Source organism: Stegostoma tigrinum, chromosome 1 (assembly GCF_030684315.1).
Source record: "Stegostoma tigrinum isolate sSteTig4 chromosome 1, sSteTig4.hap1, whole genome shotgun sequence".
Classification (NCBI taxonomy): domain Eukaryota; kingdom Metazoa; phylum Chordata; class Chondrichthyes; order Orectolobiformes; family Stegostomatidae; genus Stegostoma; species Stegostoma tigrinum.
Genome location: NC_081354.1, coordinates 184245988 through 184270221, shown reverse-complemented (window position 1 = coordinate 184270221; position 24234 = coordinate 184245988). Strand labels below are relative to the sequence as shown.

The 24234-nt window shown below is 47.5% G+C and overlaps 1 protein-coding gene across 3 annotated transcripts in view; it reads left to right on the top strand.

Annotated features, from left to right (window-relative positions):
• The window catches only part of sema4f (sema domain, immunoglobulin domain (Ig), transmembrane domain (TM) and short cytoplasmic domain, (semaphorin) 4F), a 208451-nt gene that overhangs the window by 162942 nt on the left and 21275 nt on the right, over positions 1–24234 (top strand). For all 3 annotated transcript variants that reach the window (XM_048541544.2, XM_059650542.1, XM_059650543.1), the window contains exons 9-10: positions 5779–5923; positions 23505–23715. In XM_048541544.2, the coding sequence (XP_048397501.1) occupies positions 5779–5923; positions 23505–23715 (356 nt within the window). The remainder of the gene's footprint in view (positions 1–5778; positions 5924–23504; positions 23716–24234) is intronic.

The window sequence follows — 24234 nt, the reverse complement described above, 5'->3', positions numbered from 1 at the left end:
CCAGCCGCCATCAGTCCTGAGGAAGGGTCACCGCATCCGAAACTCTGTTTTCTCCTAAACAGATGCTGCCAGAAGCATTTTGGAAAAACAGAGCTTTTCCAGAAACTTTGTTTTTGTTCCAGATTTACAGCGTCCCACAGTTCTTTTGGTTCTTCCCTCTATTCCCTTCCTATTCAAAAATCCAAGTATTCCTCCTGACTGCTGCTAAGGTGTTTGTTTCCACCACCTCCTCTGGCAGCATGTTCCACCATCGCTGCAGTCCATTCGGTGTAGGTAAAGCCACAGTGCTGTAGAGGAGTTCCAGGATTTTGACCCAGCGACAGTAGAACGATGGCGATATATTTCCAGGTGGCATTGGTGAGTGGCTTGGAGGGGGACCTTGCAGGTAGTGGCCCTCCCCTGTTTTTGCTGCCCTCATCCTTTCAGGTAGAAATAGTTGTGGGTATGAACGGTGTTGTCTAAAGGCTGGGGGGTAAATGTTTGAGTTGGAGTGATGGGAAACAGTGGTTGTAACTGCTTCTATGTGCTGCTTCCTTAATTGATGTAGAGACAAGATTCCTCTCTAATTAATGGGAAAGCCCAGAGGACAGCAAGTGTGGTTCCCCTGTTCAAGAAGGGGAGTAGAGACAAGCCTGGTAATTATAGACCAGTGAGCCTTACCTCAGTTGTTGGTAAAGTGTTGGAAAAGGTTATAAGGGATAGGATTTATAATCATCTAGAAAAGAATAAATTGATTAGGGATAGTCAGCACGGTTTTGTGAAGGGTGGGTCGTGCCTCACAAACCTTTATTGAGCTCTTTGAGAAGGTGACCAAACAGGTAGATGACAGTAAACCGGTTGATGTGGTGTATATAGATTTCAGCAAGGCGTTCGATAAGGTTCCCCACAATAGGCTATTGTACAAAATGTGGAGGAATGGAATTGTGGGAGATATAGCAGTTTGGATCGGAAATTGGCTTGCTGAAAGAAGACAGAGGGTGGTAGTTGATGGGAAATGTTCATCCTGGAGACCAGTTACTAGTGGTGTACCGCAAGGGTCGGTGTTGGGTCCACTGCTGTTTGTCATTTTTATATATGACCTGGATGAGGGCGTAGAAGGATGGGTTAGTAAATTTGCAGACGACACTAAGGTCAGTGGAGTTGTGGATAGTGACGAAGGATGCTGTAGGTTGCAGAGAGACATAGATAAGCTGCAGAGCTGGGCTGAGAGGTGGCAAATGGAGTTTAATGCAGACAAATCAAGTAAGAAATCCATACATCACAAAAAAGTCATGAATGAGGCAGAGGTGCTGATGTTGGACTGGGGTGGGCAAAGTCAGAAGTCACATGACACCAGGTTATAGTCCAACAGGTTTATTTAAAATCAGAAGCTCTCAGAGTGTAGCCCCTTTATCAGGTGAAGGGGTATTTCTCTGAAAGCTCATGATTTCACATAAACCTGTTGGACTATAACCTAATGTTGTGTGATTTCTGACCTTATAGAAGAAAGTAACATTGACATCATTGACTTCATGAAAATAGCTGTCTTGGATGTTATTCCAGTATTGTCCTGCCTTTATGAAGTTAAGAGCCAGGTCTAGCAAAACTGAGGTGACTATTGTATATAAACAGTATTTTATATTTTATCCAGTATTTCAAAATATAGTTGCAAGTTATGAAACCCATTAACGAACCCATTGTGAAAGGAGTTACCATGTTTGAGGAACTCTTACCCACTGACCGTTATTCAGGCTGTCTTGTCCAGCATTGAGTCAGGAAGTTCAAAAGTTCAAATCCTCATTGAAGGCATGTGGACATCTTTGGCAACACCAGCATTTATTACCCATCCCTTATTATCTTTGAGATGATGAGGAAGTAAGCCTTTGAACTGCGACAGTGGATGTAGGTACCCCCACAGTGCTGCAAGAGGAGAGTTTAATAATATTGATCCAGTGACAGTGAAGGAACAGCAATACATTTCCAAGTTTGAGTGGTGGTTGACTTTGAAGGGAACTTGAAAGTAAGTGGCGGTGTCCCCATTTTTATTTTTTTTTCCTTTATTTATTCACGGGATGAAGGCATCACTAGCTAGGCAGCATTTCTTGCACATCCCTAATTTCCAGAGGGCAGTTAAGAGACAACCACATAATGGTGGATCAGAAGTGACAAAAGGTAAGGATAGCAGTTTCCTTCCCAAAAGGACATTAGTGATCCAGATGGATTTTTCCCACGATCAACAATGGATTCACAGTCGTCATTAGATTCTTAATTCCAGATATTTATTAAATTAGACATGAGTTAGGAAGGATGGACTGGGAGCAATTGTTCCATGGTAAAGGCGCTATAGACATGTGGAGACTGTTTAAGGAACAGTTGTTGCGAGTGATGAGTAAATATGTCCCTCTGAGACAGGCAAGAACGGGTAAGATAAAGGAACCTTGGATGACGAGAGCGGTGGAACTTCTCGTCAAAAGGAAGAAGGTAGCTTACATAAGGTGGAGGAAGCTAGGGTCAAGCTCAGCTCTAGAGGATTACAGGCAGGCGAGGAAGGAGCTCAAAAATGGTCTGAGGAGAGCCAGGAGGGGGCACGAGAAAGGCTTGGCAGAACGGATTAGGGAGAACACAGAGGCATTTTACACTTAAGTGAGGAATAAGAGAATGGTCAAAGAAAGAGTAGGGCCGATCAGGGATAGCATAGGGAACTTGTGTGTGGAGTCTGAGGAGGTAGGGGAAGCCCTCAATGAGTTTTTTGCTTCTGTCTTTACGAAAGAAACGAACTTTGTAGTGAGTGAAACCTTTGAAGAGCAGGTATGCATGCTGGAATGGATAGAGATAGAGGAATCTGATGTGCTGAAAATATTGTCAAACATTCAGATTGACAAGTCGCCAGGCCCGGACCAGATCTGTCCTCGGCTGCTTTGGGAAATGAGAAATGCAATTGCTTCGCCACTTGCGAAGATCTTTGCACCCTCGCTCTCCACTGGAGTCGTAACTGAGGACTGGAGAGAGGCAAATGTAATTCCTCTCTTCAAGAAAGGAAATAGGGAAATCCCCGGCAATTACAGACCAGTAAGTCTCACGTCTGTCGTCTGCAAGGTGTTAGAAAGGATTCTGAGGGATAGGATTTATGACCATCTGGAAGAGCATGGCTTGATTAAATGCAGTCAACACGGCTTTGTGAGGGGCAGGTCGTGCCTCACAAATCTTATCGAGTTCTTTGAGGATGTGACTAGAAAAGTTGATGAGGGTCGAGCAGTGGATGTGGTGTATATGGACTTCAGTAAGGCATTTGATAAGGTTCCCCATGGTAGGCTCATTCAGAAGGTCAGGAGGAATGGGATACAGGGGAACTTAGCTGTCTGGATACAGAATTGGCTGGCCAACAGAAGACAGCGAGTGGTAGTAGAAGGAAAATATTCTGCCTGGAAGTCAGTTTGTGAGTGGGGTTCCACAGGGCTCTGTCCTTGGGCCTCTACACTGTTTGTAATTTTTATTAATGACTTGGATGAGAGGATTGAAGGATGGGTCAGCAAGTTTGCAGACGACACGAAGGTTGGAGGTGTCGTTGACAGTATAGAGGGCTGTTGTAGGCTGCAGCGGGACATTGACAGGATGCAGAGATGGGCTGAGAGGTGGCAGATGGAGTTCACCCTGGATAAATGCGAGGTGATGCATTTTGGAAGGTCGAATTTGAAAGCTGAGTACAGGATTAAGAATAGGATTCTTGGCAGCGTGGAGGAACAGAGGGATCTTGGTGTGCAGATACATAGATCCCTTAAAATGGCCACCCAAGTGGACAGGGTTGTTAAGAAAGCATATGGTGTTTTGGCTTTCATTAACAGGGGGATTGAGTTTAAGAGTCGTGAGATCTTGTTGCAGCTCTATAAAACTTTGGTTAGACCGCACTTGGAATACTGCGTCCAGTTCTGGTCGCCCTATTATAGGAAAGATGTGGATGCTTTGGAGAGGGTTCAGAGGAGGTTTACCAGGATGCTGCCTGGACTGGAGGGCTTATCTTATGAAGAGAGGTTGACTGAGCTCGGTCTCTTTTCATTGGAGAAAAGGAGGAGGAGAGGGGACCTAATTGAGGTATACAAGATAATGAGAGGCATAGATAGAGTTGATAGCCAGAGACTATTTCCCAGGGCAGAAATGGCTAACTCGAGGGGTCATAGTTTTAAGCTGGTTGGTGGAAAGTATCGAGGGGATGTCAGAGGCAGGTTCTTTACGCAGAGAGTTGTGAGAGCATGGAATGCGTTGCCAGCAGCAGTTGTGGAAGCAAGGTCATTGGGGACATTTAAGAGACTGCTGGACATGTATATGGTCACAGAAATTTGAGGGTGCATACATGAGGATCAATGGTCGGCACAACATTGTGGGCTGAAGGGCCTGTTCTGTGCTGTACTGTTCTATGTCTATGTCTATGTCTATGTCTAAGTGTGAGGTGATGCAATTTGGTAGGAGTAACCAGAAGGCAAAGTACAGGCCTAATGGTAAGATTCTTAGTAGTGTAGATGAGCAGAGAGATCTCGGTGTCCATGTACACAGATCATTGAAAGTTGCCACCCAAGTTGACAGGCTGTTAAGAAGGCATACAGTGTTTTAGCTTTTATTAATTGAGGGATCGAGTTCCGGAACCAAGAGGTAATGCTGCAGCTGTACAAAACTCTGGTGCGGCCGTACTTGGAGTATTGCGTACAGTTCTGGTCACCGCATTATAAGAAGGATGTGGAAGGTTTGAAAAGGGTGCAGAGGAGATTTACTAAGATGTTGCCTTGTATGGAGGGAAGGTCTTATGAGGAAAGGCTGAGGGACTTGAGGCTGTTTTCATTAGAGAGGTGGTTGAGAGGTGACTTAATTGAAACATATAAAATAATCAGAGGGTTAGATCGGGTGGATAGGGAGAGCCTTTTCCCTAGGATGGTGATGGCGAGCACAAGGGAGCATAGGTTTAAATTGAGGGGTGAAAGATATAGGACAGATGTCAGAGGTAGTTTCTTTACTCAGAGAGTAGTAAGGGAATGGAACACTTTGCCTGCAACAGTAGTAGATTCACCAACTTTAATTACATTTAAGTCGTCATTGGATAAGCATATGGATGTACATGGAATAGTGTAGGTTAGATGGGCTTGAGATCGGCATGACAGGTCGGCACAACATCGAGGGCCGAAGGGCCTGTACTGTGCTGTAATGTTCTATGAAAGTTAGTAACTACGGGGAGAAGCCCACCTTCAGTGTTCAGTCCCGCCACCGACACCCGGTAGCAGCAGTGTGTACTATCTACAAGATGCCCTGCAGAAATTCGCCAAAGATCCTCAGACAGCACCTTCCAAACCCATGACCACTTTCATCTCTAAGGACGAGGGCAGCAGATACACAGAAACACCACCCCTGCATGCTTCCCTCCAAGCCGCTCACCATCCTGACTTGGAAATGTATTGCTATTCTTTAAGTGTGGCTGGGATAAGATCCTGGAATTTCCTCCCTAATAGCATTGTGGAATGTTGCCGGTGGATTGCAGCCCTCAGGAAGGCAGCTTCTCAAGGGCAGCTCAGGATGGCCCAGCCAGCAACACCCACCAAACAATGAAAGAAAGGAAAATTTTACGTCCCTTTGACATGGTTATTGATGGATCTCCTTGACCTGGGATGGATGGTGGTTCTGTTTTTATTTGGGCAAATAGTGCAACCTGCAAGAGGAGGTTTTTTCCCCACATTGTAATCAAGTTATTTACAGAATAAAAGTTGCAGAACAACTTCAAAACTTATTGATGTTTCTTCTGTCTGTCCCCGTCTCTAGGGACAACCAAGATGTTTCTGCAGTGTGTGCTTATGACATCACAGACGTGCAGAAAGCTTTCGATGGGCAATATATGGAGTACAAAAGAGAGTCCGACAAATGGGGCATTTACCGTGGTGAAGTCCCAGATCCCCGTCCTGGCACAGTAAGTGGGGTATCAATTGTAGCAAGTGATTTCTGCCCATTACAATGAAAGGATTTACCATAAAATAAACAGCTAGATGCAGTGTCTCAAATGTTAGGTCTGAAGTGGGAACTAAAGCACCTGGAATTAAGGGTAGTGTGTTGAGATGGATAGAAAACTGTTTGGTAGACAGTAAACAAAGATTAGGCAGTGACCAGAGGGGCACCATAGGATCTGCTCTAGGGCCCTAGTTCTTCACAATATTTATTATTGGTTTGGATGAGAGAACTAAATTTAATATCTCCAGATTTGCAGTTGATGCAAAGCTAGATGGGAGGTGAACAGGATGCAGAGTTACTTCGGTGTGATTTGAACAAACTGAGTGAATGGGTAAATGCCTGGCAGATGCAGTATGGTGTGAATTACTCTGAGGTGATCCAATACACTGGCATGAACGCAAATGCTGATTTGAATGGCTATAAATTTGAGAGAGGTGATTGTACAGCGAGACCTGGATGTCCTCATTTACCTGTCACTGAAGGACATGCCCAGGTGCAGCAGGAAGTGTAGTGAGAGGATTGGAGTACAAGAGCTGGGATGTCTTGCTGCAATTATATAGGTTAGAGGCTGAAAAACTGCTGATGGTTTAATCCAAGCTTGACCGACAGGAGGCTGGAAGAACACAGCAAGCCAGGCAACATCTAGACGAAAGGAGCAGGAAGGATGTTCCCAATGACCGTGGAGTTTAGAGTCAGACATCACATTATTAATGATACAGGACAGATCTTTTAGGACTGAGATGAGGAGAAATTTCTTTACTTAGAGTTGTGAGGCTGTGGATATCTCACCACAGAAAGCAGTCGAGGTGAAAACATTGACCGAAAGAACGCAGATGCTGTAAATCAAGAACAAAAACAGAAGTTGCAAGAAAAGCTCAACAGGTCTGGCAGCATCTGTGAAGAAAAGTCAGAGTTAATGTTTCAGGTCCAGTGACTGTTCCTCAGATCTGCCAAGCTTTTCTAGCAATCTCTGTTTTTGAGGCTAAAACATTGAATGTTTTCAAGAAGCAGTCAGATGTAGCACTAAAGGGATCAAAGGATATAGGAGAAGTATGGGGGACTGCTGAAGTGGGGACAGGATAATAATTTGGGTTGCAGAGCAGGATCATGGCTTACTCCAGCTCCTGTTTTCTGTGCTCCTAAGGCACTCAGGACAGGGACCCAAGGATTGATAATGTGTTATGACTGCTGCTGGAAGGGCAAATGATTGGATTTCCCTCTGAGTTGAATAGCCTGCTGATTCTTGTGTAGAGCCGTGAAGGGTGCAGACTTGCAAGATCCCAAAGAACACACATGGAACTCCATCCCAGCAACAGAAACCTTCAGTACAGTAGGACAAACGTCCTTCCTGGGTGTTTGCTAGTGCTGTTGGTGGGAGTTTAGACTAATTTGGCAGAGGGACAGAGCGAATGATAGGCAGCCACAAGTCACTCTGGAAGCTAGAGCATTATATCATCAAATTTAGGCAAAAGTAACTGTGGCAAGGCTGGAAAGGATTCATCTTAATGCTTTGCAAGTAAAGCAGATGAGTTGAGGGTGCTGATTAATGCAATGGGTGTGAGATCATTGCTATCATGGAGACTTAGTTGAGGGAGGGGCAAGATTGACAGCTCAATATTCCAGGATATAGAATCTTTGGGTGAGATAGGAAGACTGTATGTAGGAGCTGATGTAATATTGATCAAAGAGTGATAACTGAAATAAGGAGGGCTGACAGTTCAGAAAGTACTGAAATAAGGAGAGGTTATATCTTAGAAAGTTCCTCAGTTAAGGCCATAAGACCTTGAAACGAAAGCAGATGATTTGGCACATCGAGTCTATTCTACCATTCAGTGTAATCATGGCTGATTTTGAAAATCCTCAATTTAACTTTCCTTGCTTATCCCCATAACTCATGATTCCCTTACTAATTATAAATTTGTCTGTCTTAGTCTTGAATACATGTAATGACGCACTGGCCGAATGGCATTGGTTTGTATTGTATAATTCTGATTCCAATTCCAGAAATTCAGTACCTTCTGAAAATAGAAATTTGTTCTCATTTCTGTCACAAATGGGAAAGCCCTTATTTTACCCTCTGGTTCTAGACTCTCCTACAAGGGGAAACAATCTCCCCTCAGTTACCTTGTTAAACCCCCTAAGAATCTGACATGTTTCAGTAAGGTCTCCTGTCATTCTTTAAAACTCCAATGAGTACAAACACAATCCACTCAACCTGACTGCATAAGAAAATCCCTCCATGCTCAAAATCAGTATGGTGAACCTTCTTTGGAATGCTTCCAGTGCCAGTATAGCTCTCCTTAAATAAGGCGACCAAAACAATATTTTGGGTGTGGTCTAAGTTGTATCGTTACGGCAAGTCCTCCCTATGTTTATACCCCATTTTCTTTGAAATAAAAGCTAACAGTCCATCTACTGTCTCTATCACCTGTTGAACATGGATGCTAGCGTTTTGTAATTCATGCACTAGACTTCCAAACCCTTCTGTTGTGCAGCATTCTGCACTCTTCCCATTTATATGCTATCTATCAAGGCTTTTGCCACTCACTCAACTTGTATTCCTTTTCAGACCCTTTGAGTCGTCCTCACTACTTGCCTTTTCACCTGTTTCTGTGTCACCCACAAACTTAGAAGTGGTGCATTACTTTGTTTGTCCAAATCATTAGTATATATTGCGATTAATTGTGGCCCCTGCACTAATTCCTGCGACATTCCACTAGTTATAGATTTGGAATAGAGAAATGGAAAGCCTTAGACTACAGGATGGTCAGATCATAGCAAATGATATTTAACTCTGAGAAGTGTGAGGTGATGCATTTTTGGGAAGACGAACAGGTCAACAGACTTTCCACCTTTGTGTATAATCCAGAGGATCGAAGGGAATTTGTTGTGCATGTCCCTACATCCTGAAAGCAAGAACGCTGTGGGAAGTAAGGGAGGAAATTGTAAGGTCCCTTGCAGAAAATAGTTGGATCATCCACAACAATGGGTAAGGGGTGATGACTGCTTGGTAGCTAATAAAAAGAACAATATGGCACAGGGACAGACCCTTCAGCCCTCCAAGCCTGTACCAAAACTGTTTTCAATTACAGGATCCATATCCATCTATTCCCTTCCTATTCATGTAGTCATCCAGGTCCTTCCTGAATGCAGCTATTGTGCCTGTTTCCTCCACCTCCTCTGGAAACGTGTTGCAGGCACTCACCATCCTTTGTGTGAAAAATTTGGCTTGCACATCTCCCTTAAACTCCTCCCTTCACCACCTCCCACACCTTGAACCTGTTCTCCCCAGTAATTGACCTCTTCACCCTGGAAAAAAAAAGCCTCATACTTTCCATTCTATCCAAGCAATTTGCAATCTTATAAACTTCGGTCAGGTCACCCGACAGCAATGAGACAACATTGGCTATTCTCCAGTCCCTCTGGGACCTCACCTGTGGCCAGTGAGGATACAAGGATGTCTGTTAATGCTCCAGAAAATTATTCTTTTGCCTCCCTCAGTATTTTGGAATAGATCCCATCAGGACCCGAGAACTTCTCCCCATAATACTTTTTAAAATGCACAACACCTCTTCCTTTTTAATAGCAACTTGGCTTAGAAACTTGACATTCCCTTCCCTGAGATCATGTTCTACTAATTCCTTCTCTTTGGTGAATACCAACACCAAGTATTCATTTAGGACCTCACCTACTTCTTCTGGCTTCACACATAGATTCCCCACTTTGTCCTTGAGTGGACCACCCTTTCCCTGGCTACCTGCTCGCTTTTTATATATGTATAAAAAGCCTTGGGATTCTCCTTAATCCTGTTTGCTGATAATTTTTCATGGCCCCTTTTAGCCCTTCTAATTCCTTGTTTAAGTTCTTTCCTACTTTCCTTATATATTTTAAGGGCTTAATCAATTCCCATCCTCCTAGACCCTACATATGCTTCCTTTCTCTTTCTGACCAAGGTCACAATATCCCCGGTCATCCAAGTTCACAAACTTGCCATTCTTGCAGGAATGTGCCGCTCCTGAATTCTTATCGGCTGTCATTTGAAATACTCCCACATGTCCAATGTAGATTTACCCTCAAACCACCTCCAAACAAAATTCTCCAGTTCCTGCCTAATGTTTAACACCTTCACCTGAGGAATGATGTTGTCCCTATCCAAGAGTACCTTAAAACTTGTGGTATTACGATCGCTACTCCCAAAATGCTCCCCCAGTGAAAGGTTACTCTCCTGGCCGGGCTCATTTCCCAAAACCAGATCCCTGGATGGACTGTTTGCATACTGTGTCAAGAAACCCTCCCTGAATGGTCCTTACAAATTTTGCCCTGTCCAAGCCCCTCGCACGTAGTGAGTTTCCTTCAATACGTGAAGTTAAAATGACCCACAACAACAACCCTGCTTGTTTTACATCTTTCCAAAATTTGTCTACATATTTTCTCCTCTATCTCCTGCTGGCTGTTGGGAGGCCTATAGTATATACCCAGCGTTGTACTCATACTGCCTTGCTACGTGAGTCCTCTGAGGTATCTTCTATCAGTACAGCTGTGAGATACTCCTTTACCAGTAAGGCAATTCCCCCACCTCTTTTACATCCCCTCCTATTACCCCTGAAACATTTAAATCCTAGGACATTCGGCTGCCAGTCCTTGATAACAAAGTGTAGAGCTGGATGAACACAGCAGGCCAAGCAGCATCTTAGGAGCACAAAAGCTGACGTTTCGGGCCTAGAGTGTTCATGACGAAGGGTTTAGGCCCGAAATGTCAGCTTTTGTGCTCCTAAGATGCTGCTTGGCCTGCTGTGTTCATCCAGCTCTACACTTTGTTATCTTGGATTCTCCAGCATCTGCAGTTCCCATTATCTCGGCTGCCAGTTCTTGTAGTGCCTTTGTTTAAGATCGGCTATAAGGCGAAACTGAGGAACTATAGACTGTGAAAGTGACTTTGGTTGTGGGTAAATTGTTGAAAATGATTCAGAAAGATAGGATTTATGGACATTTAGAGAGGCAAAAATTTGATTAGGGATAGTCAGTATGGTCTTGTGCGAGGAAAATTGTGTCTCTCAAACTTGATTGAATTTTTTGAGGAAGTTACCAAAAACATTTGTGATGGCAACGCAGTAAACATTGTTAGTAAGGTCTTTGACAAGGTTCTGCATGGTAGACTAATTAGTAAAGTTAGGTCACATGAGATTCAGGGTGAGCTTGCCAATTGGATGCATAATCAACAGCAGAGGATAGAGCTGTGGTAGAGGGTTGCATTTCAGACTGGAGGCCTGTTACAAGTGGTGCTCCACAGGGATTGGTGCTGGGTCCTCTTTTGTTTGTCACTTATATGAATGGTTTGGATGAGAATATTGAAGGCATGGTTAGTAAGTTTGCAGACAACACTAACATTGATAGCATAGTAGACAGTGAAGAAGGTTTTCTAAGGTTACAAAGGGATCTTGGTCAAATGGGTCAGTGGGCTGAAAAATGGCAGGTGGAGTTCAATCTGAGTAAATGTGAGGTACTGCAAACAGAAGGACTTAAGAGTTCAGGTACAGAATTCTTTGAAGTTTGTCACATATAGACAGGGTGGATCAAAAGGCATTTGGCACACTTGTCTTCATTACTCAGTCTTTTGAGTATCGGAGTTGGGATAGCATGTTAAGGTTATACAGGACATTGGCGAGGCCTCTTCTGGAATACTGTGTCTGAGTCTGCTTGCCCTATTGTAGGATGGCTATTATTAAGCTAAAGAGGGTTCAGAAGAGATTTACCAGGATGTTGCTAGGTATAGAAGGTTTGAGTTATAAAGAAAGGCTGGATGGGCTGCGACTTCTTTCACTGGAGTGTACGAGCTTGAGAGGTAACCTTATAGAGGTTTATAAAACAATGAGGTGTATGAGATAGAGTTGATGGTAGATGTCTTTTCCCTATGATGGGGGATTTTAAGACTTGGAGGCATATTTTAAGGTGAGAGGAGAAAAATTTAAAAGAGACAAGCAAATTTTGTAACAAAGTGTGGAGCTGGATGAACACAGCAGGCCAAGCATCATCTCAGGAGCACAAAAGCTGACGTTTCGGGTCCAGATCCTTCATCAGAGATGGAGATGGGGAGAGAGGGGGAGGTGGACCGAAGATGTAGAGGTGAGTATAGGTGTGGAGGTAGGGAGGGGATAGGTCAGTCCAGGGAAGACGGACAGGTCAAGGAGGCGGGATGAGGTTAGTAGGTAGAAAATGGAGGTGCACCTAGAGGTGGGAGGAGGGAATAGGTGAGAGGAAGAACAGGTTAGGGAGGCGGGGACAAGCTGGGCTGGTTTGGGAGGCAGTGGGGGGAGAGGACGAGCTGGGCTGGTTTTGGGATGCAGTGGGGGAAGGGGAGATTTTGAAGCTTGTGAAGTCCACATTGATACCATTGGGCTGCAGGGTTCCCAAGTGGAATATAAGTTGCTGTTCCTGCAACCTTCAGGTGGCATCATTGTCGCACTGCAGGATTTGTGGCACCTCCCAGCCGCGAATCATTTTAACTCTCCCTCCCATTCCTTAGACGACATGTCCATCATGGCCCTCCTGCAGTGCCACAATGATGCCACCCAAAGGTTGCAGGAACAGCACCTCATATTCCACTTAGGAACCCTGCAGCCCAATGGTATCAATGTGGACTTCACAAGCTTAAAATCTCCCCTTCCCCCACTGCATCCCAAAACCAACCCAGCTTGTCCCCGCCTCCTTCTTCCTCTCACCTATCCCCTCCTCCCACCTCAAGCTGCACCTCCATTTCCTACCTACTAACCTCATCCCGACTCCTTGACCTGTCTGTCCTCCCTGGACTGACCTCTCCCCTCCCTACCTCCCCACCTATACTCGCCTCTCCACCTATCTTCTTTTCTCTCCATCTTCGGTCCGCCTCCCCCTCACTCCCCATTTATTCTAGTTCCCTCTCCCAATCCCCCTCTCTGATGAAGGGTCTAGGCCCAAAACGTCAGCTTTTGTGCTCCTGAGGTGCTGCTGGGCCTGCTGTGTTCATCCAGCTTCACACTTTGTTATCTTGAATTCTCCAGCATCTGCAGTTCCCATTATCTCTGGGCAAATTTTGTAAGCAGGTTCACATGTGGAATGAACTTCCTGACGAAGTGGTGGATCGGAGTACAATAACAACATATCGAAGACATTTGGACAGATATATAAATAGGAAAAGTTTGGAGGGATATGGGCCAGGAGCAGGCAGGTGGGACTAGTTTAGTGTGGGAACATGGTTGGCATGGACTGGTTGGACCAGCAGGTCTGTTTCCTTGTCGTTTAACACTGTGACTCTCTGACTGGTACTGAGAGCGGTTAAGGAGCCATATAGAATACTTGCTTTCATTAACAGAAGCAATGAATACAAGAGCAAGGGAGATATATTGATGCTATGTATTTTGTCAGTTAGGCCCCAGCTGCAGTCCTGTGTGGACTTCTAGTTACGCACAATTGAAAGGATATAACTACATTAGAAAGGGTGCAGAAGAGATTCACTGGGATGTTGCTAGGGCTGTAGCAATTCAGCTGTGGAGAGAAACTAAACAGGGCTGAGATTGTTTGTTTGCTTTCGAACAGGGAAGGCTGAGGGAGGTTCTGTTTGAGGAGTACAAAGTTCTGATGGGCGTAGATAGAGAGAACTATTTCCTTGAATACAGGGGTCACTAATGAGGGGCTTTGGTTTAAGGAAAGGGGCTGGAGGTTTAGAGGACATTTAAGAAAAGAATTCTTCACCTTAATTGTGGTAGTTATCTGGATCTCACTCCCCTAAAAGGGTGTTAGAGGTGCAAATATCTAAGAAATATTTAGATGAACACTTGAAGTGCCATAGTTTACAAGACAATGGACCAAGTACTATCAGATGGGACTAGAGTAGATGGGTGCCTGTTGATTTGTGCCAGTACAATTTGCAAAGGGCCTTTTTCAGAGCTGTAAAGTTCTCTATTCGTAGGAGAGAGTAGGCTGAAAAAAAAGCTTTTCCTTGGGATGTGGTTTGACAAGATGCAAACGTTCCTGTTCACAGTAAAAAGCATCAAATGACTGGATGTGAGTTTGCTCGCTGAGCTGGAAGGTTAGTTTTCAGACGTTTCGTCACTTTTTTTTATTTGAAAATATATACTTTATTCATAAGATGTACAAAAAATAAAACATATTTATACACCTACCCAGTCATGCAAGCTGCTCTGGGTTACCCAGGGGGTACGTACACCAACTAAAGGAGAAAAAAAACAAAGAAGAAAAACACAAAGCAAAGAAAATACCCCGGCAGTCGTCACCCCGCACAGTCCCCATTGGCTCCCTGACCAGTTGGGGAAGGCGCCAGCTGGGCCCAGTTACCAGATAGGGCCCTTTTTTCTATTCTGGATGAGGGGTTTCATACGGTGGTCTTTCCCCACCGCGCCTTGGCGGTGGCTGCCCAAGCTTTAGCGCGTCCCTCAGCACGTAGTCCTGGACCTTGGAGTGTGCCAGTCTGCAACACTCGGTCGGGGTCAGTTCTTTCAGCTGGAAGACCAGCAAGTTGCGGGCAGACCAAAGAGCGTCTTTCACCGCATTGATGGTCCTCCAGGCGCAGTCGATGTTGGTCTCGGTGTGCGTCCCGGGAAACAGCTCATAGAGCACGGAATCCCGCATCACGGAGCTGTTCGGGACGAACCTCGACAAATACCACTGCATCCCCCTCCAGACCTCCTGCGCATAGGCACATTCCAGAAGGAGGTAATCGACAGTCTCGTTCCCCCCCCCGCAGCCGCCTCGAGGGCAGCGTGCAGTGGCGCAGTGATGCCGGGCATGCATAAAGGATCTCACTGGCAGATCCCCTCTCACCGCCAGCCAAGCAGTGTCCTTGTGCTTGTTTGAAAGTTCTGGCGATGAGGCATTCTGCCAAACGACTTTGGCAGTCTACATGGGGAACCACATGACGGGATCCACCCTCTCCTTTTCCTGAAGGCTCTCGAGGATACTACATGCTGACCACTGCCTGACGGCCTTGTGGTCAAAGGTGTTTCCTTTCAAAAATTTCTCCACGAAGGACAGGCGCTCCGGGACGGTCCAACTACTTGGAGCGTTCCGCGGCAACGAGGCCAGGCCCATCCTTCGCAACACCAGGGACAGGTAGAACCTCAGAAAGTAGTGACACTTGGTGTTTGCGTACTGAGGATCTACGCACAGCTTGATGCAGCCGCACACAAAGGTAACCGTCAGGGCGAGGGTGGCGTTTGGTACGCCCTTGCCCCCATTTCCCAGGTCTTTGTACATGGTGTCCCTGCGGATCCAGTCCATCCTCGACCCCCAAATGAAGTGCAAGATGGCCTGGGTGACCGCAGCAGCGCAGGTCCAGGGAATAGGCCAGGCCTGCGCCACATACAACAGTACCGAAAGCCCCTCGCACCTGACAACGAGGTTCTTACCCGCGATGGAGAGGGACCAGAGTGTCCACCTGCCCAGCTTCTGCTTCAATTTGGTGATACGCTCTTCCCAAGTCTTAGTGCATGCCCCAGCTCCACCGAACCAAACACCCAGCACCTTCAGGTAGTCTGTCCTGACGGTGAAGGGGATGAAGGAGCGGTCGTCCCAGTTCCCGAAGAACATGACCTCGCTCTTACCCCTATCGACTTTGGCACCCGAGGCCAGTTCAAACTGGCCGCAGATGTCCAACAGCCTATTCACCGACCGACGATCGGTGCAGAAGACGGCGACGCCGTCCATGTACAGGGAGGTCTTGACCTGAAGGCCTCCGCTGCCTGGGATAGTCACGCCCTTCGGGCTCACGTCCTTCCTGATGGATGCGGCGAAGGGCTCCACACAGCACACGAACAAGGCAGGAGCAAGCGGGCAGCCCTGCCTGACTCCAGATCTGACGGGAAAACTGTCCGATTCCCACCCGTTGATCAAGACTGCGCTAAAGATGTTGGTGTAGAGCAGCCGGATCCAATTGCGGATGCCCTCCCCGAACCCCAATTTGGAGAGGACGTCTCTCATGTAAGCATGAGAGACCCTGTCGAAGGCCTTCTCCTGGTCCAGGCTGACGAGGCAGGTGTCCACCCGCCTGTCCTGTACGTAGGCGATCATATCCCTGATGAGCGCGAGGCTCTCAGCGATCTTCCTGCCCGGCACAGCACAGGTTTGATCAGGGTGAATCACTGACTCCAGGACAGACCTGACCCGGTTGGCTATGACCTTGGCCAGGATTTTGTAGTCCACGTTCAATAGTGAAATGGGACGCCAATTCTTAATTTCTTCTCTCTCCCCCTTCCTCTTGTAAATGAGGGTGATGATGCCCTTCCTCATGGACTTGCACCTTTCCCCTGCCCGAAGCGCACTATCGTACATCACCAGCAGGTCCTGGCTGACCAGGTCCCACAGAGCGGAATACAGCTCGACCGGTAAGCCGTCGCTCCCGCGAGTCTTATTCCTCTCCAAGGACTTGAGGGCTCTGGTCACCTCGTCCAGGGATATTGGCCGGTCCAGCCACTCCCTCGTGCCGTCGGCTAAGACCTCCGTGATAGACGACAGGAACGACTCGGAGGCTGTGCTGTCCGTGGGCTTCGTGTCGTACAGTCCGGCATAGAAGGATCTGCTGACCCTCAAAATGTCGGGCCGAGACGACGTCACCGAGCCGTCATCCTCCTTCAGCCGGCTAAGCACAGAGCTCTCTTTGTGCACCTTCTGAAAGACGAAACGCGAGCACGTCTCGTCCTGCTCCACGGAGCGGACCCTGGACCGGAAGATCATCCGGGAGGCCTCCGCAGTGAAGAGCGAGGCTTGCTGGCCCCTCGCCTCGCGGAGGTCCTCCGTGACATCGACCCCCATCAACTGCAGAAGGAGCAGGTTCTGCACCCTTTTCTGGAGTCACGACAGCTTTCCCCGCCTCTCTCTTGCCTTCCGAACACCCTTGAGGACAAAGAACCTCTTGATGTTCTCCTTCACTGTCTCCCACCAGTTGCCTGGAGACTCAAAGAGGGGTTGCACGGTTCTCCAACGGGCGTACTCCCTCTTAAGCTCCTCGACGTTCTCTGGGGTCAACAGAGTCGTGTTGAGCTTCCATGTCCCCTTGCCGGCCGGCTGGTCGTCCTGTAAGTGACAGTCGGCCAGCAGGAGGCAGTGGTCAGAGAAGAACACCGGCTCGACGCCGGTGGACCTGACCGAGAACGCCCGTGACACAAACAGGAAGTCTATCCTTGAACGGATAGACCCCCGTCTGGCCGCGCCCAGGTGTACCTCTGCTGCGCTCCGTCTGCAGGGGTGCTGAAGACGTCGAGCAGCTTGGCGTCCTTCACCGTGCCCATCAGGAATCTGGACGTGACGTCCAGTTGACTCCCCCCACCCGCTGTCCCCACGCCGGATCTTCCATCTGCATCAATGATGCAGTTGAAGTCTCCGCCTAGGAGGACCGGCCTGGACGTAGCCAGCAGGGGTGGAAGCCGCTGCAGGACGGCCAACCGCTCACTCCGTACCGCTGGGGCGTACACGTTGATCAGCCTCAGGGGAGCATTCCTGTAGGTGATGTCAGCCACTAGGAGGCGCCCCCCCACCACCTCCTGAACTTGAGAGATGGTGAAGTTGTGCCCCCGCAGCAGAATAAACAGGCCCGAGGAACGACAGTCGTTACCCCCGACCAGATCGAAGGCCCACAGGTCCAGGCGCCGGACCATTTCCCGTACCTGCCGAGGTGCGGTATCCCGCACTCCTGCAGAAACAGGAGGTCCGCCTTGATGGTGGTCAGGTAGGCCAACGTGGACACACATCTCGCGGTTGACTTGACGCTGCGCACATTAATGCTCGCAATTCGTACTCACATTGCGGGCAGTGACCGCAGTACCCTCCCCAAGTCCAAGGTCCAGCCCCTCCATCTGTCCCTTCATGCCCATTGCCCGGGCTAACTGCTGGACGCTCTCCGGGCTCAGAAAACCGTCTGTGCTGCCTTCCGGGTGGCATCCCCCCGTCAGGGGTGCGGAGGCAGGAGGATCCGGCTCCGGGTCAGGCTGGGGATGCGCTATTTCCTCCTTCCCGCCTGGAAGTTCCGGGGGGCCCTCCAGTGCTCCAGCAGCACTTGACTGGGTGTCGGAGGAGCCTCAGGACGCCTCCCGTCACCTGGAAGCGGGGTGCTGCTTTCCTTCCCCCTCGAGATCTTTAACTTCTGCTTCGGGTGGGCCCTCTCCGAATCCCCCTCATCAGAGGAGCTCTTATAGCCCCCCTGTAGCTGCCTCTTCCCGCCTGATGGTTGCGGTTCCTGGGCCCGTCGACGCACCTTCCTCCTTGCTTTCCGGACTGTTGTCCACTCCCCTGGGCTGCCTGTCACCGCCTCCATCGACTCTGGGTTGTCGGCGGGGGGGGATCGGAGCCTGCAGGGGTGCTTTGCTGGCCTCGGGCCCATCCTGCGGGGCTGGGCCCTCCTGCACGACCTGGCCCTCCTGCACATTAGTGGGGTCTTTGCTGGGCCCTGGTGCCTTCCTCTCCTCCGGGGGGGCTGGCCCCGCATTGCCCCTGCCGGCGACCTGGGCGTAGGTGGTCCCCCGCCGCGGGCACGCCCTATAGAGGTGGCCCGCTTCCCCGCAAAGGTTGCAGCTTTTCTCTTGTGGGCAATCCTTTGCAAGGTGTCCCTCCTCCCTGCAGTTCCTGCAGATGGTGGCTTTGCAGTCGGCCGCCACGTGACCTGACCTACCACAGTCATGGCAGACTTTAGGTTGCCCTGCACAGGTCAGGTAGCCCCTGCTCCCGCCGATCGCGAAGCTGGACGGTGGATGTACGACATTCCCGTCCGCGCCCATCCTCAGCGTCACCTTGACCTGCCTCTTACTCGTACAGATGCCAAAGGGGTCCACGATGTCAGTTAGGTCCCCTTCCACCTTCACATACCTTCCGAGGAAGGTCAGGACATCAACTGCTGGCACATGCGGGTTGTACATATGTACAGTCACCATACGGCTCCTCTGTGCTGGCATCACAAACAGCAGGACAGCGGTCAATACAGAGAGGGGGCCCTCATCTCCTTTCTCCTTGAAAACCTCCAGGAAGCGCTCGCAAAGCTTGGCACTCCGGAAGGTCACATCGTAAAAACCTCCTCCGGGGAAATCCTGCAGGCAGTAAATGTCCGCAGCAGCGAACCCACAACAGTCCAACAGGACCCTCTTCACGAAGAAGGTGCAGTCCACAGGTGCACCTTCATCCACCTTCTTTACAGAAACACGGATGGTGTTCCGGACCCCCTGACCTGGGGCACGAGCACTTGCCGCAGCCATCGTTGCAGGTTGGCTGCTCCCCTGAACCAGCGTTAGGCCGAAGCCAGCATTAAGATCCACTGGTCGCAAGGGTGCACAGCCAACCCGACGTCTTCCTTTCACCTCCAAGACAGCACTCTCCTCCTCTCAGTCCACAAGAGAGCGGGTCTTTATTCTGTTCCAGATGTAAGCTGGTTCACTGAGCTTGCCAGTTTGTTCCCAGATGTTTTGCCACCATTCTAGGTAACATCATCAGTGAGCCTCCAACAAAGCACTGGTGTTATGTCCCGCTTTCTGTTTATCTGGTTAGGTTTCCTTGGGTTGGTGATGTCATTTCCTGTGTTGGTGATGTCATTTCCTGTTCTTTTTCTCAGGGGATGGTATTGGAAGTTACATCAGAGTCATGGAATATTAAAGAACAAAGCCTTACAAAAACAAACTGTTACAAAGATTTGCAGTCAAGATTGTTGGTTGGAGGTGGATTGAATAGGGTCACTAATTTAAGACATCGATTTATAAAAGCTCAGAAAGCAAATCTTGTGGGGAAAATTGGCTTAACATCATTAAAAGTATAATCAGTACCATTAGTCCTAAGGTGGTGGGGAAGGCAACGAGTGCTGGGTTTTCATCAGTAGAGATACAATCATACGAATATACAAACATAGGCCAGTTCCATTTAATCTTCAATGTGGTCACAGCTAATGTGTTTGTGTTTTGCATTTCAGACTTGCACCTCTCCCCAGTAGCCTTTGATTTCCTTGCCTGAAAAGAATCTACTTGCCACTGACGTAAAATTGCCAACTGACCCATCTCCATCACCTTCTGAGGTTGCAAAACTCACTGAGAGAAAAAAAACTATCCTAAAAGGGAACCTCTAATGTTAAAATAGTGCCCCTAATCCTGGGCTTAAGGCACAAGAGTAATAATCTTTTCCGTATCCACCTTATTAAGACCATTCAGAACCTGATGAACTTAGAACTTAGAACAGTACAGCACAGTACAGGCCCTTCAGCCCACAATATTGTGCCGAACTTTTACCCCAAACCTATGGTCTATCTAACCTCCACCCCTACCTTATACTATCATCCATATGCCTATCTAAGAGTTGCTTAAATGCCCCTAATGAGGCCGACTGCACTACCCTCTCCGGCAATGCATTTCACGCCCCGACCACCCTCTGAGTAGAGAACCTATCTCCGACGTCTCCCCAGTATCTATCCACCTCCACTCACTTTAAAACTATGCCCCCTTGTAATAGCAACCCTCGGAAAACGTCTCTGGCTGTCCACTCTATCTATAACCTCTGAGCATTTTGCACACCTCTTTCAAGTCACCTCTCATCCTTCGTCATTCTAAAGAGAAAAGCCCTAGCTCTCTCAATCTTTCCTCGTAAGATCTTCCCTCCATTCCGGGCAACATCCTGGTATATGTCCTCTGCAACTTTTCCAATGTTTCCACGTCTTTCCTGTAATGAGGTGACCAGAACTGGACACAATACTCCAGATGTGGCCGAACCAGGCTTTTGTATAGCTGGACCATAACTTCTGTCAAATCTTCTATCCAACTTTTCCTCCTAGGACAACCCACTCGTTCCATGTATCAATCCGGTAAACCTCCTCTGAATCACTTTCATGTTTCCTTCAGTAAGGAGAAAAAGACTGCATGTAATATTAGACATGTGGTTTTACCTAAGTAATTGAAGCAGAACTCATATGTTCAGTTTCTCTCATGATAAAGGCTATCCCATTCGTCTTCCTGTTTACAGGCTGTACCTGCAAAATAACATTTTGTGACTCATGGAGAGGCAGTGAAACTGTGATAATGTCACTGGGTTAGTAATTCAGAACTCCAAAGTTCTGTTAATTGTCATAAAGACCATCTGATAAGTGACCTTTGTGGAAGCAAGTTTGTCATCCTTACCTAGCCTAGCCTGTATGAGATTCCAGACCCACAGCAGTGTGGAGTCCTAGAATCGTACAGCATAGAAAGTTGACTCTTATCTACATCTTGATAATTAGGGCTAGGTAATAAATGTTGGCCTAACCAATGATGACCACATCCCTTGAACAATTTTTTAAAAAAATACACTAGAACATCTAGCTCCCTGTGCACCTCTGGATGCAGATTGGGTCAACGGGAAGAGTGCCTTAGTTTTGAGTTTTTAGCGAGGGGCCCTTTTTTTGATATATAGTTTGGAGAAGGAGTTGATAATGATCTGAAGCTCAGTTTCTAAATGAGCATGTACACAAGTGTTATCTGCGTCCTGAAGCGCTCTGACAAGGGTGGATGGAATAATCTATGATCAGTGGCAAGATCCTGGAGACTCCACACCTTGGAGCCTACACTAAGCACGTGGAGACCGCACAATGCATAATCACTTCCAATATACTAGCTTAGCCTTCAGTTACCAAGGGAAAAGAGTATTTAAGGGCCAGGATCTCAAACGCAAAACTGAAATCATGCTTTTCCTGGCAGCAGTAATGCTGCTGTCCTAAATGTTTTGGTGAAAGGAGCAATCTCCAGCAGGTACCTCAAAGGACAGGATAAGTGTAATCATACCTTCACAAGGTTGTCCTCATCCTTAATTACAGGAAAAATGTGGAAGCATTGGAAAAGGTCCAGAGGAGATTTACCAGGATGTTGCCTGGAATGGAGGGAAGGTCTTCCGAAGGAAGCTTGAGAGAGCTAGGACTTCTCTCTTTAGAACATTGGAGGATGAGAGGTGACTTGATGGAAGTGTACAAAATGATCAGAGGTATAGATAGAGTAGACAGCCAGGGATTTTTTCCTAGGATGGAGGTAGCTATTACAAGGGGGCATAGTTTTAAAATAAATGGAGATAGATTTAGGGAAGACGTCAGAGGTAGGTTCTTTACTCAGAGTAGTCAGGGCGTGGACTGCATTGCTGGAGAGGATAGTGGAGTCAGCCTCATTAGGGGCATTTAAGCTGCTCTTAGATAGGCATATACATGATAGTATAAGGTAGGGGTGGAGGTTAGATAGACCTGAGGATTAGGGTAAAAGTTCGGCACAACATCATGGGCCGAGGGGCCTGTACTGTTTTATGTGCTATCCATGCAAGGCAGCCCAATAGTAATGTCCTATGTCAGGCTAACTGTCCAGCTTTTGAGATGCTAATCATTCAAAACCAGTTCTGCTGCACAGGACTTATATCCATATGCCTGACGGCAGCGTGGTGGCTCCGTGGTTAGCACTGATGCCTCACAGCGTCAGGGACCTGGGTTCCATACCATTCTCGGGCGACTGTCTGTGCGGAGTTTGCACATTCTCCTTGTGTCTGTGTGGGTTTCCTCCAGGTGCTCCGGTTTCCTCCCACAGTCCAAAGATGTACAGGTTTGGTGGGTTGGCCATGCTAAATGGTCCCTAGTGTGCAGGCTAGGTGGGTTGATCATGGGAAATGCAGGATTACGGGGATGGGGTAGGGGAATGGGTCAAGCGTCAGTAGAGATCTAGCATGACAGTAACTAGCCTGATGGGTTATTGGTTTAGTGGTTATGATACTGGACTAATAATCCAGACATCGGAATGAATGAAGCAAAAACAGAAATTTCTGGAACAGTTCAGCAGGTCTGGCAGCATCTGTGGAAAGAAAGCACAGATAACGTTTCTGGTCAAGTGACCGTTCCTCAAAACTGAGGAAGTTCTGATGGGTTTGGAGGAAGAGTCACTGTACATGCTGCTAGACCTGCTGTCCTTCTCCAGCAATTTCTGCTTTACAGAGTCTGCAATTTTTCTGGTTTTTGTCTGAATGAATGATCTGGGACTTGAGGTGCCAGTGAAACAAAAGTTTAAATCTCATTATTAATAATAATAAGGTTATTGCACTGTCATAAAAACCTGTCGTACTCAGTAACTTGCTTTGGGGCAAAAATCTGCTGATGTAACTCAGTCTGATATGTCTGTGTTTCAGATACTTTAAGCGACTCTTGGATAGGCACATGTAGGGTAGTTTGGTCTTAGTAGGATAATAGGCCGGCACAGCATCGTGGGCCGAAGGGCCTGTACTGTGCTGTACTGTTTTGTGTGATTACAGACCAATATCAAAATGGTTAACTGTCCTTTGAAATAGTCAGACATGATCAGCTGTGTCAAACTGTTACAGAACAAAAGGTATTATAGGTGTATTTTCACTGCACGAACTGCAGTGGTTCAAGAGAACAGCCCACCACCACCTTCAGATGAGCAGGAAACACTCACCTTCCTGATATAGCTGGAACGCATGGAAAGAATTGTAAAGGTGCTGGTGTTGCTGAGGGTCAGAATCTCGGTGCTACTGAAATTAACTTTTCCTTTTCATTTAATTTTGTTCAGTGCATCACTAGGCAGTTGAAGGAGAAGGGCTACAACACATCCTTGGACCTGCCAGATAGTGTGCTGATGTTTGTCCGAGATCACCTTCTGATGGCTGATTGCATCCACCCAATAGGCAGGAGGCCCCTCCTCGTCATGAGGGACACGCTATACTCCAAGATCCTTGTCAAGAAAATGAATGCTGGGACCGAGGTTTTGTACTTGGGGACAGGTGAGGAAATGTTTTCCTCCTCCTTGTACGTTTGTGACTTCAGTGCTTCCTGGGAGAAAGGTTGAGGTGCACTGGGAGAGCAATGTCTGTTCGAGTCTTTTAATGCATCAGTCCGCTGTTTAGAACAAAACTTTGTAAAAAGGAGGAACTTGCCTTTATTGAGTTTCTTAAAAGCATTAGTTTAAAAGCGTGGGTTTCCTCCGGGTGCTCAAGTTTCTTCCCACAGTCCAAAGACATGCAGGTTAGGTGGATTGGCTATGCTAAATTGCCCATAGTGTTCAGGATGTGTAGCTTCAGTGGGCTATAGGGTGAATGGGTCTGGGTGGGATGCACTGAGGTTCGATGTGGACTTGTTGGGCCTAAGGGCCTGTTTCCACACTGTAGGGATTCTAATTCTAATTGGAATAGACTATCTGTAGGCTCCTTCTGAGCGTAATTAAAATTCCCAGTTGATACCCTTCTCTATAAATCAGCGAGAAATTGGGGATCAGAAAGTAGAAGCATGCATTCCAGTTCTGA